Genomic DNA, 15,509 nt, shown 5'->3' on the forward strand with positions numbered 1-15,509 from the left:
CTGGTTATAGGGAGAGTTCAGTGTTATGGATCATGGGAAGGTCTGATTTTATGGACAGTTCCGTGTTATGGATCATGGGAAGATCTGGTTATATGGACAGTTCCGAGTTATGGGTCATCGGAAGATCTCGTTACATGGACAGTTCCGTGTTATGGGTCATGAGAAGATCTGGTTATTTGGACAGTTCTGTGTTGTGGATCATGGGAAGATCTGGTTATATGGTCAGTTCCATTCTATGGATCATGGGAAGATCTCGTTATATGGACAGTTCCGTGTTATGGATCATGGGAAGATCTCGTTATATGGATAGTTCCGTGTTATGGGAAGATCTGGTTATATGGTCAGTTCCGAGTTATGGATGATGGGAAGATCTGGGTACAGGGACAGTTCTGTGTTATGGATCATGGGAAGATCTGGGTACATGGACAGTTCCGTGTTATGGGTCATGGGAAGATCTGGGTATATAGACAGTTCCGTGTTATGGGAAGATCTGGGTATATAGACAGTAGCATGTTTTGAGTCATGGAAATGCTGGCTATTATACTTCCAAAGCAGCTGAGAATTAACACAAGGCCATTGTGTTCTTTGGTAATAGTCTGGTACATTGTAAGGTCTCAGGCCTTTCTAAGTTTTTGGATAGTTCTTCAGGGATGATGCAGTATAGCACTTGCAGTAGTGACATCACAATGAAATCAGCAGGTCCAAGACTGGCATAGTTTTAGGAAGCAGCGTGGTCACTGTGACATCACACAGTCCGTAGGATGACCAGATGTCCCCATTTCACACCCAGGCCTTGCTCTGTTTGGGGCTCTCCTTGGTTGGGGTTCTCTGGACCCTGCCTCCTTCATACATGGCCCGGCTGTAGGGCAGGAAGCAGGATCCAAGATGGAAGCCGCGGACGATGCGAGCGTAGCCAGCCAGGCCCAGGATCAGGAAGGGCAGGAGCAAGGCCAGTCCAAAGACCAGCAGTGTCACACAGGCTGCCGGGGTCAAGATGGCGGGGCAGAGGGTCTCCTTCGCTTGGCGGAACTGGGGAGGAGATAAAAGTGGAAAGGGTTAAAGCAAAACATGCCAGAAGCAGTGCATATAAACGCATAGTTATACTTTTTTTTTTTGAATGATAGCTATAATAATACCATGGTCAGTCCACCCAAAAGTGACATTTATGGGTGGAGCCAAAACAGGGCTGGCGCAAGAATTTTCAACATTCCTAGGCAAAACCTAATTTGGCTCCACCCCTGACTCCACCCCCTTGACATGCCCATGTATACCCCTCCTTTTTAATGAAGCTCCCATCAAATGCAGCCTACCAGCACCCATCAATGCAGCCTACCAGTGCTCATCAATTCAGCTAACCAGTGCCCATGAAATGCAGCCTAACCAGTGCCTATGAAATGCAGCCTAACCAGTGCCCATGAAATGCAGCCTCACCAGTGCCCATGAAATGCAGCCTAACCAGCGCCCATGAAATGCAGCCTCACCAGCGCTCATCAATGCAGCCTTACCAGCGCCCATGAAATGCAGCCTAACCAGTGCCCATGAAATGCAGCCTAACCTGCGCCCATGAAATGCAGCCTCACCAGCGCTCATCAATGCAGCCTCACCAACGCCCATGAAATGCAGCCTAACCAGCGCCCATGAAATGCAGCCTAACCAGCGCCCATGAAATGCAGCCTCACCAGTGCCCATGAAATGCAGCCTAACCAGCGCCCATGAAATGCAGCCTAACCAGCGCTCATCAATACAGCCTCACCAGTGCCCATGAAATGCAGCCTAACCAGTGCTCATCAATGCAGCCTAACCAGCGCTCATCAATGCAGCCTAACCAGTGCCCATGAAATGCAGCCTAACCAGCGCTCATCAATGCAGCCTAATCAGCGCTCATCAATGCAGCCTAACCAGTGCCCATGAAATGCAACCTAACCAGCGCTCATCAATGCAGCCTAACCAGCGCTCATCAATACAGCCTCACCAGTGCCCATGAAATGCAGCCTCACCAGTGCTCATCAATGCAGCCTAACCAGTGCCCATGAAATGCAACCTAACCAGCGCTCATCAATGCAGCCTAACCAGCGCTCATCAATGCAGCCTAACCAGCGCTCATCAATACAGCCTCACCAGTGCCCATGAAATGCAGCCTCACCAGTGCCCATCAATGCAGCCTCACCAGTGCCTATCAATGAATGTTTGCTTGCTTCCATTCATTCGGGAGTAGGGACACAGTCCTCCACCTCTGCTGTGCCTCTGACACTGTGCTGAGACTTAGGCCCAGATTCTCATATAATTACGTTGCTCCTGGGCAGCGTAACGTATGTGATTTACGTTACACCGCCGCAGGTTTACAGCCTGATTCTCAGAACACTTACCTGTAAACTTGCGGCGGTGTATCGTTAAATCGCTCGGCGCAAGCCCGCCCAGTTCAAATGGGGCGGGCACCATTTAAATTAGGCGCGCTCCCGCGCCGAGCGTACTGCGCATGCTCCGTCGGGTAAATTACCCGACGTGCATTGCGCTAAATGACGTCGCCCCCGACGTCATTTGCTTAGACGTTTACGTAAATGGCGTCCAGCGCCATTCACGGACGTCTTACGCAAACTACGTAATATTTTTTTAATTTGACGCGGGAACGACGGCCATACTTAACATTGGTTGCCCCTCCTAATAGAAGGGGCAACCTTACGCGTCGTGTACGCTACGGAAACGACGTAAATTCTCAGCGTCGACCGCGCGTATGTTCGGGAATCTCGCGTAATTACCTCATTTGCATAGACGACGGGGAAAACGACGATGCGACGCCTAGCGGCGGGAAAAAAAATTGCTTTTAAGATCTGACAGCGTAACAGCCTTACGCCTGTCAGATCTAATGGGTATCTATGCGTAACTGATTCTAAGAATCAGTCGCATAGATACCCGGGGCCAGATGAGGAGTTACGACGGCGCAAATGGTGTTGCGCCGTCGTAACGCCTTTGAGAATCTGGGCCTTAGTTGCTTGCTGCAGAGAGAAGAGAGTAGGAACACCAGTGCGCCCTAAGCGGCTGCAGAGTTGTCCGACGTTTTTTATTTTAGCCAATAGGAAAAATTATCATCTTTTCATCACTTGTTGCTATGTTGGTAGATTTTTTTAATCTTCTGCCTGGGTGAAAAGTTCTATTGATTAAAGCGACGAAACGCCCGTAGCAAACGTTCGTTGTCGCGCTAGTCGCTTGAATCGAGCGTTTCCATTACTTTCTATGGGAAATGGAAACGCTCAAAAAACGCCCAAACCGCCCGATACGCGCGACAAAAAAGGGTCCGGGACTTGTTTGAGCTTCAGGCGTTCGGCGTTGAGATGTGAACAGTCTCCATAGAGAATAATGTGATTTTGACCCTCCGGCGTATCTGAGCATCGCGCTTCAGGCGTTTAAACGCCTAGGTGTGAATGGAGCCTAAAGCCAAATGTTACTTTTCTAGGTATGGATGGAGAGCGGTGAAGGGTTAACCCCTGCCAGGATTCTTATTGCTTCGGGTCTGGTATAAAAACAAAAAATGTCATGAGGTCCCCCCCCCTGACTCCCATACCAGACCCTTATCTACGCATGTATCCTGGCAGGAAAGGAGGCAGGGGCAGGCATGTGCCCATATCCCCTGCCTTACCTTTACCATACCAGCCTACATGCCCTCGACATGGGGAGGGGGTGACCCACCTTGCAAAGCATCATGTCCCCATGCTGATGAGGACAAGGGCCTCTTCCCTACAACCTTGGCCTGGTAGTTGTGGGGGTCTGCAGGCATGGGGCTCATTGGAATCTGCAATCTATGCCCCATTTAGCAATAATGGGGCATAGAAGCCACCTTACCAGCAAACACAGGATTCAAACAGCAATGCCCCCACTCCCCATCCACAGGGATTCTAATCCCTCCCCCAATCCATCCAAAATGAAACAAAAGTTTTTGTCTAGACCAGTGGTCTCTAAATTGCAGCCCTTGCTTGCCTTTATCTGGCCATTGGAGCACTATTCCTCCCACTGACACCAATGATAAGGCACTATTCCTCCCACTGACACCAATGATAAGGCACTATTCCTCCTACTGACACCAATGATGGGGCACTATTCCTCCCACTGACACCAATGATAAGGCACTATTCCTCCCACTGACACCAATGATAAGGCACTATTCCTCCTACTGACACCAATGATGGGGCACTATTCCTCCCACTGACACCAATGATAAGGCACTATTCCTCCCACTGACACCAATGATAAGGCACTATTCCTCCTACTGACACCAATGATAAGGCACTATTCCTCCCACTGACACCAATGATAAGGCACTATTCCTCCTACTGACACCAATGATAGGGCACTATTCCTCCCACTGACACCAGTGATGAGGCACTATTCCTCCCACTGACACCAGTGATGGGGCACTATTCCTTCCACTGACACCAATGATAAGGCACTATTCCTCCCACTGACACCAATGATAAGGCACTATTCCTCCCACTGACACCAATGATAAGGCACTATTCCTCCTACTGACACCAATGATAGGGCACTATTCCTCCCACTGACACCAGTGATGAGGCACTATTCCTCCCACTGACACCAGTGATGGGGCACTATTCCTTCCACTGACACCAGTGATGGGGCACTATTCCTTCCACTGACACCAATGATAAGGCACTATTCCTCCCACTGACACCAGTGATGGGGCACTATTCCTCCCACTGACACCAGTGATGGGGCACTATTCCTCCCACTGACACCAGTGATGGGGCACTATTCCTTCCACTGACACCAGTGATGGGGCACTATTCCTCCCACTGACACCAGTGATGGGGCACTATTCCTCCCACTGACACCAATGATGGGGCACTATTCCTCCCACTGACACCAGTGATGGGGCACTATTCCTCCCACTGACACCAATGATGGGGCACTATTCCTCCCACTGACACCAGTGATGGGGCACTATTCCTCCCACTGACACCAATGATAAGGCACTATTCCTCCCACTGACACCAGTGATGGGGCACTATTCCTCCCACTGACACCAGTGATTGGGCACTATTCCTACCACTGACACCAGTGATGGGGCACTATTCCTCCCACTGGCACCAGTGATGGGGCACTTTTCCTCCCACTGACACCAGTGATGGGGCACTATTCCTCCCACTGACACCAGTGATGGGGCACTATTCCTCCCACTGACACCAGTGATGGGGCACTATTCCTCCCACTGACACCAGTGATGGGGCACTATTCCTCCTACTCACACCAATGATGAGGCACTATTCCTCCCACTGTGTTTGATGGCACAGTGGCTGAAATTGATGGGCACAGTGGCTGCATTTGATGGGCACAGTGGCTGAAATTGATGGGCACAGTGGCTGAAATTGATGGGCACATTGGCTGCGGTTTTTTTTCTGAATTTTTCAGTTTGCGCCCCCCAAAAATGTTGAGCACCAGCCGCCACTGGTGGTCCATATCCCCCCAAAAAACACTCATTGCATTTTCTATTTGTTGCACAGATATGATTTATCAGTTTATGTTATAGAAGAAGATATGATGATGATTGGGGGAGGGAGCGAGGGCTCCATGTGGTACCAGACGCTGGAATGTGCGCGGGAGTCACGCCCGTCTACATACATTGGATCGGGGAGGCCGGTATCTATATACAAACAACTAAAGCACGCAACAATACCTAAGGAGGAACCCCAACCCACTCCTTGTTATTTCCAAGCAATGCTAGAAAATGCCGATCCCTATAATCTCGGGGGACAGAAGGAGGAAGAGAAGATGTGATTATGTGATTTATTTGTAAATATTACACCTGCTAGAGAAGCCTTTGTCAGCCGGGATGCTGTCTGGGTTAGTCAGGGGTACCATCAAACAGGGGTACCCTGACAATGGCGGGACACATATATGCAGCCACACATACACTATATTGTCAAAAGTATTGGGACACCTGCCTTTACACGCACATGAACTATAACAGCTTCAATTCTTCTGGGAAGGCTGTCCACAAGGTTTAGGAGTGTGTCTATGGGAATGTTTCACCATTCTTCCAGAAGAGCATTTGTGAGGTCAGACACTGATGTTGGACATGAATGAGTGAGTTTGGGGTTAAGGAACTTGACTGGCCTGCACAGATTCCTGACCTTAACACAATAGAACACCTTTGGGATGAATTAGAGCAAAGACTGTGATCCAGGCCTTCTCGTCCAACATCAGTGCCTTACCTCACAAATGCATTTCTGGAAGAACGGTCAAACATTCCCATAGACACACTCCTAAACCTTGTGGACGGCCTTCCCAGAAGATTTGAAGCTGTTATAGCTGAAAAGGGTGGGCCAACTTAATATTGAACCCTACGTACTAATAGCTAGATTCAGAGAGACTTAGGCTGGCGTATCAGTTGATACGCCAGCCTAAGTCAGAATTTGCGTCGGCGCTAATTTAAGCGTATTCTGGTAACCAGATACGCTTAAATTAGGCTCAGATACGAGCGGCGTAAGTGTCTTACACCGTCGTATCCTAAAGTGTAATTTTTAGGCTGGCCGCTAGGTGGCGCTTCCATTGCGGTGGGCGTAGAATATGTAAATTAGTAGATACGCCGATTCACGAACGTACGCCCGGCCGCCGCAGTACAGATACGCCGTTTACGTAACGCATTATCAGGCCTAAAGATATTCCATCAAATAGATGGAATAGTAATGTTAAAGTATAGCCGCCGTTCCCGCTTCGAAATTCTAAATTTTTACGTTGTTTGCGTAAGTCGTTTACCTCCACGTCGAAATCAATAGGCCCGTGCGACGGACGTAGCCGCAATGCACACTGGGAAATGTAGGCGCACGGCGCATGCGCAGTTAAAAAAAAAAACGTCAATCACGTCGGGTCAAGCCTCATTATCATAAAACACGCCCCCTCAGACAAATTTGAATTAGGCGCCCTTACGCCCGCCCGCTTTAGGCTACGCCGCCGTAACTTAGCAGGCAAGTACATTGTGAATCATGTACTTGCCTCGCTAACTTACGGCGGCGTAACTTAAATGCCTTAAGCTACACCGCCGCAAGTATGCGCTCGCCATCCTGAATCCAGCTATAAGACTGGGATGCCATTAAGGTTCATGTGTGTGTAAAGACAGGCGTCCCAATACTTTTGGTAATATAGTGTGTGTGCAGCCAGACATATATTTGTATCTATTCTGGCTCTATGGAAAAAGTTTATGTAAGCAAGAAAACAAAAAGTTAAGTAAAAGTTAAAGATAAATAGATAAATAGATAAGGGCTTGATCTAGGTTAGTATTAGGTTAGTGTCAGTGTTAAGCTGGCCATAGACAGAACGAAATGTAGCTGGTCCATCAGGAACCAACTGAATTTCGATCCATGTATGGGCTGGGTGGTTTTACTGATATCGATCGATGGATCTACTTCAGCGCAACCAGCCTGTTGGATTTTTTAATGCGATCACCGCCGGCGAGTATAGCTGCAAGCACTGATCATTGTGTTCTGAGGGCTCCCGCTGACACAATAAAATAGCGCCACAGATGGGCTTCCCCTATCAACACTGGCCCAGATTCAAGTAGAATTGCGCGATATTTGCGGGGGAGCAGGGCAACGATTTTGCCCTGCGCCCCCGCAAATATTTTGCGCTGCCCTCAATTCACGGAGCAGTAGCTCCGTGAATTGCGAGGGCGCGCCGGCAAATTTGCCCGGCGTAAGCGCGCGCAAGTTAAATGATCCCGCCGGGGGTGGGAATCATTTAAATTAGGCGCGCTCCCGCGCCGAGCGTACAGCGCATGCGCCGTCCCTAAATTTTCCCGACGTGCATTGCGGTAAATGACGTCGCAAGGACGTCATTGGCTTCGACGTGAATGTAAATGGCGTCCAGCGCCATTCACGGACAACTTACGCAAACGACGTAAAATTTTGAAAATCGCAACGCGGGAACGACGTCCATACTTACCATTGGCTGCGCCTCCTAATAGCAGGAGCAGCCTTACGACGAAACCGACTTACGCAAACGACGTAAAAAACTACCGTCGGGCGTGCGTACGTTTGTGAATGCAATTTGCATACTCTACGCTGACAACTACGGGAACGCCACCTAGCGGCCAGCGTCAGAATGCACCCTAAGATACGACGGCATAAGAGACTTATGCCAGTCTTATCTTAGGCTAAAGTCGGCGTATCGAGCTTTCTGAATCAGGAGCAGTCGATACGCCGGCGCAACTAAGCAATTGCGCTGCGTAACTATGGATACGCAGGCGTAATTGCTCTCTGAATCTACCCCACTGATGTCACTTTTAGCGGATTGTATGTGAGTGTTTCTCAGTCAAGGTGCCATTTGGGTTCCCCTGGGATGCCATGAGCATGAGAGATGAATGAGAAGACTGTGAGTGAGGGGGGCTCTGATGTGATGGACAACTCTGATGTGAAGGGGGCTCTAATGTGATGGGAGGACTCTGATGTGAAGGGGGCTCTAATGTGATGGGAGGACTCTGATGTGAAGGGGGCTCTAATGTGATGGGAGGACTCTGATGTGAAGGGGGTCTCTGATGCGATGGGAGGACTCTTATTAGAAGAGGAGCTCTGATGCGATGGGAGGACTCTTATTAGAAGAGGAGCTCTGAGGTGATGGGGGGGCTCTGATGTTAAGGAGGGACCTCTGATATGAAGGGGGGGGGTCTCTGACGTGATGGGAGGACCTCTGACATGATGGAAGCACTCTGATGTGAAGGGGGACTCCTGATGTGAAAGTAGAGGACTCTGATGTGATGGTGGACGCTCTGATGTGATTTGGGGAATCTCTGATGTGATGGGGGGACCTCAGACATGATGGGATGACTCTGATGTGATGGGAGGACTCTGATGTGATGGGAGGACTCTGATGTGATGGGAGGACTCTGATGTGATGGGAGGACTCTGATGTGATGGGAGGACTCTGATGTGACGGGAGGCTCTGATGTGACGGGGGCTCTAATGTGATGGGAGGACTCTGATGTGACAGGTGATCTCTGATTTGATGGACGGGCTCTGATGTGAAGGGGGCTCTGATATGATGGGAGGACTCTGATGTGAAGGGAGGCTCTGATGTGATGGGAGGACTCTGATGTAACGGGAGGACTCTGATGTAACGGGAGGACTCTGATGTAACGGGAGGACTCTGATGTGACGGGGGCTCTAATGTGATGGGATGACTCTGATGTGATGGGAGGACTCTGATGTGAAGGGAGGACTCTGATGTGAAGGTGGGGGGGCACTCTGATGTGATTGGAGGACTCTGATGTGATAGGAGGACTCTGATGTGATGGGAGGACTCTGATGTGATGGGATGACTCTGATGTGATTGGAGGACTCTGATGTGACGGGAGGACTCTGATGTGACGGGGGCTCTAATGTGATGGGGGACTCATATTGACAGGTGAACTCTGATTTAATGGATGGGCTCTGATATGATGGGAGGACTCTGATGTGAAGGGAGGACTCTGATGTGAAGGGGGGGTGCTCTGATGTGATTGGAGGACTCTGATGTGATTGGAGGACTCTGATATGATGGGAGAACTCTGATGTGATGGGAGGACTCTGATGTGATGGGGGACCTCTGATGTGATGGGAGGACTCTGATGTGATGGGAGGACTCTGATGTGACGGGGACTCTGATGTGATGGGGGACCTCTGATGTGGTGGGAGGACCTCTGATGTGATGGGGGACCTCTGATGTGGTGGGAGGATCTCTGATGTGACGGGGAGGACCTCTGATGTGATTGGGGGACTCTGATGTGATGGGAGGACTCTGATGTGATGAGGACTCTGATGTGATGGGAAGACTGATGTGATGGGAGGACTCTCATGTGATGGGGGGGCACTCTGATGTGATTGGAGGACTCTGATGGGATGGGAGAACTCTGATGTGATGGGAGGACCTCTAATGTGATGGGAGGACTCTGATGTGAAGGGAGGACTCCGATGTGAAGGGGGGGCTCTGATGTGATTGGAGGACTCTGATGTGATGAGGACTCTGATGTGATGGGAGGACTCTGATGTGATGGGAGGACTCTGATGTGATGGGAGGACTCTGATGTGATGGGAGGACTCTGATGTGACGGGAGGCTCTGATGTGACGGGGGCTCTAATGTGATGGGAGGACTCTGATGTGACGGGTGACCTCTGATTTGATGGACGGGCTCTGATGTGAAGGGGGCTCTGATATGACGGGAGGACTCTTATTAGAAGAGGAGCTCTGAGGTGATGGGGGGGCTCTGATGTTAAGGAGGGACCTCTGATATGAAGGGGGGGGGGGTCTCTGATGTGACAGGAGGACTCTGATATGATAGGAGGACTCTGATGTGACAGGGGCTCTAATGTGATGGGAGGACTCTAATGTGATGGGGGCTCTAATGTGATGGGAGGACTCTGATGTGACGGGTGACCTCTGATTTGATGGACGGGCTCTGATGTGAAGGGGGCTCTGATATGATGGGAGGACTCTGATGTGAAGGGAGGATTCTGATGTGAAGGGGGGGCTCTGATGTTGTTGGAGGACTCTGATGTGATGGGAGGACTCTGATGTAACGGGAGGACTCTGATGTGACGGGGGCTCTAATGTGATGGGAGGACTCTGATGTGAAGGGAGGACTCTGATGTGACGGGGGCTCTGATGTGATTGGAGGACTCTGATGTGATTGGAGGACTCTGATATGATGGGAGAACTCTGATGTGATGGGAGGACTCTGATGTGATGGGGGACCTCTGATGTGATGGGAGGACTCTGATGTGACAGGAGGACTCTGATGTGACGGGGACTCTGATGTGATGGGGAGGACCTCTGATGTGATGGGAGGACTCTGATGTGATTGGAGGACTCTGATGTGATGAGGACTCTGATGTGATGGGAGGACCTCTGACGTGATGGGAGGACCTCTGATGTGATGGGAGGACTCTGATGTGATGGGGGACCTCTGATGTGATGGGAGGACTCTGATGTGACAGGAGGACTCTGATGTGACGGGGACTCTGATGTGACGGGGACTCTGATGTGATGGGGAGGACCTCTGATGTGATGGGAGGACTCTGATGTGATTGGGGGACTCTGATGTGATGGGAAGACTGATGTGACAGGAGGACTCTGATGTGACGGGGACTCTGATGTGATGGGGAGGACCTCTGATGTGATGGGAGGACTCTGATGTGATTGGGGGACTCTGATGTGATGGGAAGACTGATGTGATTGGAGGACTCTGATGTGATTGGAGGACTCTGATATGATGGGAGAACTCTGATGTGATGGGAGGACTCTGATGTGATGGGAGGACTCTGATGTGATGGGAGGACCTCTAATGTGATGGGAGGACTCTGATGTGAAGGGAGGACTCCGATGTGAAGGGGGGGCTCTGATGTGATTGGAGGACTCTGATGTGATGAGGACTCTGATGTGATGGGAGGACCTCTGACGTGATGGGAGGACCTCTGATGTGATGGGAGGACTCTGATGTGATTGGGGACTCTGATGTGATGGGAGGACTCTGATGTGATGAGGACTCTGATGTGATGAGGACTCTGATGTGATGGGAAGACTGATGTGATGGGAGGACTCTGATGTGATGAGGACTCTGATGTGATGAGGACTCTGATGTGATGGGAAGACTGATGTGATGGGAGGACTCTGATGTGATGAGGACTCTGATGTGATGAGGACTCTGATGTGATGGGAAGACTGATGTGATGGGAAGACTGATGTGATGGGAGGACTCTCATGTGATGGGGGGGCACTCTGATGTGATTGGGGATTCTGATGTAATGTGGGGGAGGGGGGGGGGGTTGAGGACTTTGCCTATTTTTAAAGGGCACCACCATGGAAAAGGGTAGACACCCCCCCCCCCCCCCCCGCTGTATACGATGGATATGGCTGTATGGACGGTTGGTCAATAAGTCTTGCCACCAATTTTCTCACCGCACCCCTTTCTTTTCACTGAATATAGGACTGGCACCAACCAATGCCAACACTTGGTTGGTCAATAAGTCTTGGCACCAATTTTACTTAGCCCCCCTATTCCAAGGGATGTGGGATTGGTACCTGGCTGGTCAATAAGTACTGGCATTATTCCCCCCCCCCTCATAATTTCCATTGACTATAAGACTGGCACCAACCAATGCCAACACCTTGCAGGTCACTAAGCCTTGGAATGCAGTAGTTTGCTCACCCCTCACTCCACTGACTATGGGATTGGCACTGACCAATGATAACACATGGCTGGGCAACAAGTCAGGGTGCCAATTTTTTTATACCCTCCCCAATTTCACTGACTATCACACTGGCATCGATCAATACCAACACCTGGCTGGTCAGTAAGTCTTGGCACCAATTTTCTCACCCCTTCCTTTTCACTGAGAATGGGACTGGCACCAACCAATGCCAACACTTGGCTGGTCAATAAGTCTTGGCACAAATTATCCCCCCCCCCATTTAAAGACATATGGGATTGGTACCAACCAATGCCAACACCTTGCCGATCAATAGGTACTGGCATCAAATGTCTCACCTCTACCCTTCCCTTTCACTAACTATGGACCTGACACCAACCAATACCAACACCTGGCTGGTCAATAAGTACTGGCATACATTTTCTCACCCTCACCCTCACCCCTTCCTTTTTCACTGACTATGGGACTGGCACCAACCAATGCCAACACTTGACTGGTCAACAAGTCAGGTTACCAATTTTTCCACCCTCCCCAATTTACTGACTATCGAACTGGCATTGACTAATACCAACACCTCAACTAGCTGGGCAATAAGCCTTGGCACCAATTTTCTCACCCCCACCTACTCCTTTTCACTGACTATGAGCCTGGCACTAATTAATGCCAACATCTGGCTGATCAGTAAGTACTGGCATCAATTTATAAAATGTTTCCCCTCCACCCTTCATTTTCACTGACTATGGGACTGTCACCAACCAATGCCAACACCTTGCTAGTAAATAGGCACTGGCATCAAATTTATCACCTCCACCCTTTCCTTTCCCTGACTCTTGGACTGGCACCAACTAATGCCAACACCTTGCCGGTCAATAGGTACTGACATCAAATGTCTTACCTCCACCTCTTCCTTTTCACTGACTATGGACCTGACACCAACCAATACCAACACCTGGCTGGTCAATAAGTACTGGCATACATTTTCTCACCCTCACCCCTTCCTCTTTCACTGACTATGGGACTGGCACCAACCAATGCCAACACTTGACTGGTCAACAAGTCAGGTTACCAATTTTTTCACCCTCCCCAATTTACTGACTATCGAACTGGCATTGACTAATACCAACACCTCAACTAGCTGGTCAATAAGCCTTGGCACCAATTTTCTCACCCCCACCTCTTCCTTTTCACTGACTATGAGCCTGGCACTAATTAATGCCAACATCTGGCTGATCAGTAAGTACTGGCATCAATTTATAAAATGTTTCCCCTCCACCCTTTTTCACTGACTCTGGGACTGGCACCAACTAATGCCAACACCTTGCAGGTCAATAGGTACTGGCATCAAATGTATCACCTCCACCCTTTCCTTTCACTGACTATGGACCTGACACCAGCCAATGCCAACACCTGGCTGGTCAATAAGTACTGGCATACATTTTCTCACCCCTACCCCTTCCTTTTCACTGACTATGGGACTGGCACCAACCAATGCCAACACCTTGCTGGTAAATAGGCACTGGCATCAAATTTATCACCTCCACCCTTTCCTTTCACTGACTCTGGGACTGGCACCAACTAATGCCAACACCTTGCCAGTCAATAGGTACTGGCATCAAATGTCTTACCTCCACCTCTTCCTTTTCCCTGACTATGGACCTGAAACCAGCCAATGCCAACATCTGGCTGGTCAATAAGTACTGGCATACATTTTCTCACCCCTACCCCCCCCCTTCCTTTTCACTGACTATGGGACTGGCACCAACCAATACCAGCACCTGGCTCGTCAATAAGTCTTGGCACCAATTTTCTCACCCCCCCCCCTTTCCATTTCATTGTGGGATTGGCACTAACCAATGCCAACAACTGTCTGATTAATGAGTCTTGGCACAAATTTTCTGACCCTCCCATACCAATCCCGATCAATTCCGCTGACTATAAACCCAGGAGCAGCACAGGGCACCGACCTTTGGGTGGCACAGGAATCCATAGAGCAGCATGACAGCAGATGGTAGGAGGGCTCCTCCGCACATGACGATGAAAATGCCCAGGTTGGCAGCGCCAACTAGCAAGTTGTGGCCGGTGATGAGGACGGCACAAGCCCAACAATCCAGGGGTTCCCTGGGGTTGGGGGGCGCCGGGGTGTAAGGCGGTGGCAGGGTCGGCGTATCTTCACCCATGGCTGCCAGGCTGACCTCAGAGCTGGGCATGGACCTCGGTGTCTCCTCTATGAGTCTTTCCTTCCCGAATGGAACCCCCTTGCCTCTCCTCCTCTGGTCCCTCACCTCCCCCCTCCTCCTCTTATCTAGGAATGCAGCTACTTCACTCCCCTTAATTCTTGGTGTGATGTCTCAGGAATGTCAGGACTCCCCCCCCCCCTATACCACCCCCCAGACTGAGTGTCAGCTCTCTGGCCCAGGAGTCCTCCAACATGGTCCTCCAACATGGTCCTCCTGGGTCAGTCCTCAGCATGGAGGCTTCTCTATCTTCATTCCATTCAGCGGATCTTTCTGCTGGCGTAACGTATCTCAGATACGTTACGCCGCCGTAACTTTGGGCGCAAGTTCTGTATTCAGAACGAACTTGCGCCCTTAGTTCCGGCGGCGTAACGTATGTGTGGCGGCGTAAGCCTGCCTAATTTAAATGGGGATGTTGTTGGGGGCGTGTTTTATTTAAATTTCACTTAACCCCGGGTATTTGACGTTTTTTGTGAACGGCGCATGCGCCGTTCATGAAAAAATCCCAGTGCGCATGCTCGAAATTACGCCGCAAAGCCTCATTGGTATCGACGCGAACGTAACTTACGCAAAGCCCTATTCGCGAACGACTTACGCAAACAACGTAAAATTTTCAAAACTCGGAGCGGGAACGACGGCCATACTTAACATAGGATACGCCGCATATACCCCTCATATAGCAGGGGTAACTTTACGCCGGAAAAAGCCTAACGCAAACGACGTAAAAAAAATGCACCGGGCGGACGTTGGTTTCTGAATCGGCGAAACTACCTAATTTGCATATTCTACGCGGAAGTCTAGGGAAGCGCCCCTAGCGGTCAGCGTAAATATGCAGCCTAAGATACGACGGTGTAAGACACTTACACCTGTCGGATCTTAGGGAAATCTATGCGTAACTGATTCTATGAATAGGGCGCATATATACACGACCGAGCGCACTCAGAGATACGACCCCGCAACTCAGAGATACGACCCCGCAACTCAGAGATACGACCCCGCAACTCAGAGATACGCCGTCGTATCTCGTTTCTGAATCCGGGCCACGGTGAGCGATCGTCAATGGATAATACACCACTTAAGGACCGAG

General features: G+C 50.1%; 1 protein-coding gene across 1 annotated transcript; it reads right to left on the reverse strand.

The window, feature by feature from the left end:
* Positions 1-421: 421 nt before the first annotated feature.
* TMEM88 (transmembrane protein 88) lies at positions 422-14,460 on the reverse strand. Its single transcript, XM_040346825.1, has 2 exons — positions 14,153-14,460; positions 422-1,029 (listed from the first exon to the last, which is right to left on the reverse strand). The coding sequence occupies exons 1-2, from the start codon at positions 14,393-14,395 to the stop codon at positions 781-783; spliced, it is 492 nt and encodes a 163-aa protein (XP_040202759.1). The 5' UTR covers positions 14,396-14,460; the 3' UTR covers positions 422-780.
* Between the last annotated feature and the right edge of the window lie 1,049 nt (positions 14,461-15,509).

The sequence above is a fragment of the Rana temporaria genome, chromosome 3 (genome assembly GCF_905171775.1).
Source record: "Rana temporaria chromosome 3, aRanTem1.1, whole genome shotgun sequence".
NCBI lineage: Eukaryota > Metazoa > Chordata > Amphibia > Anura > Ranidae > Rana > Rana temporaria.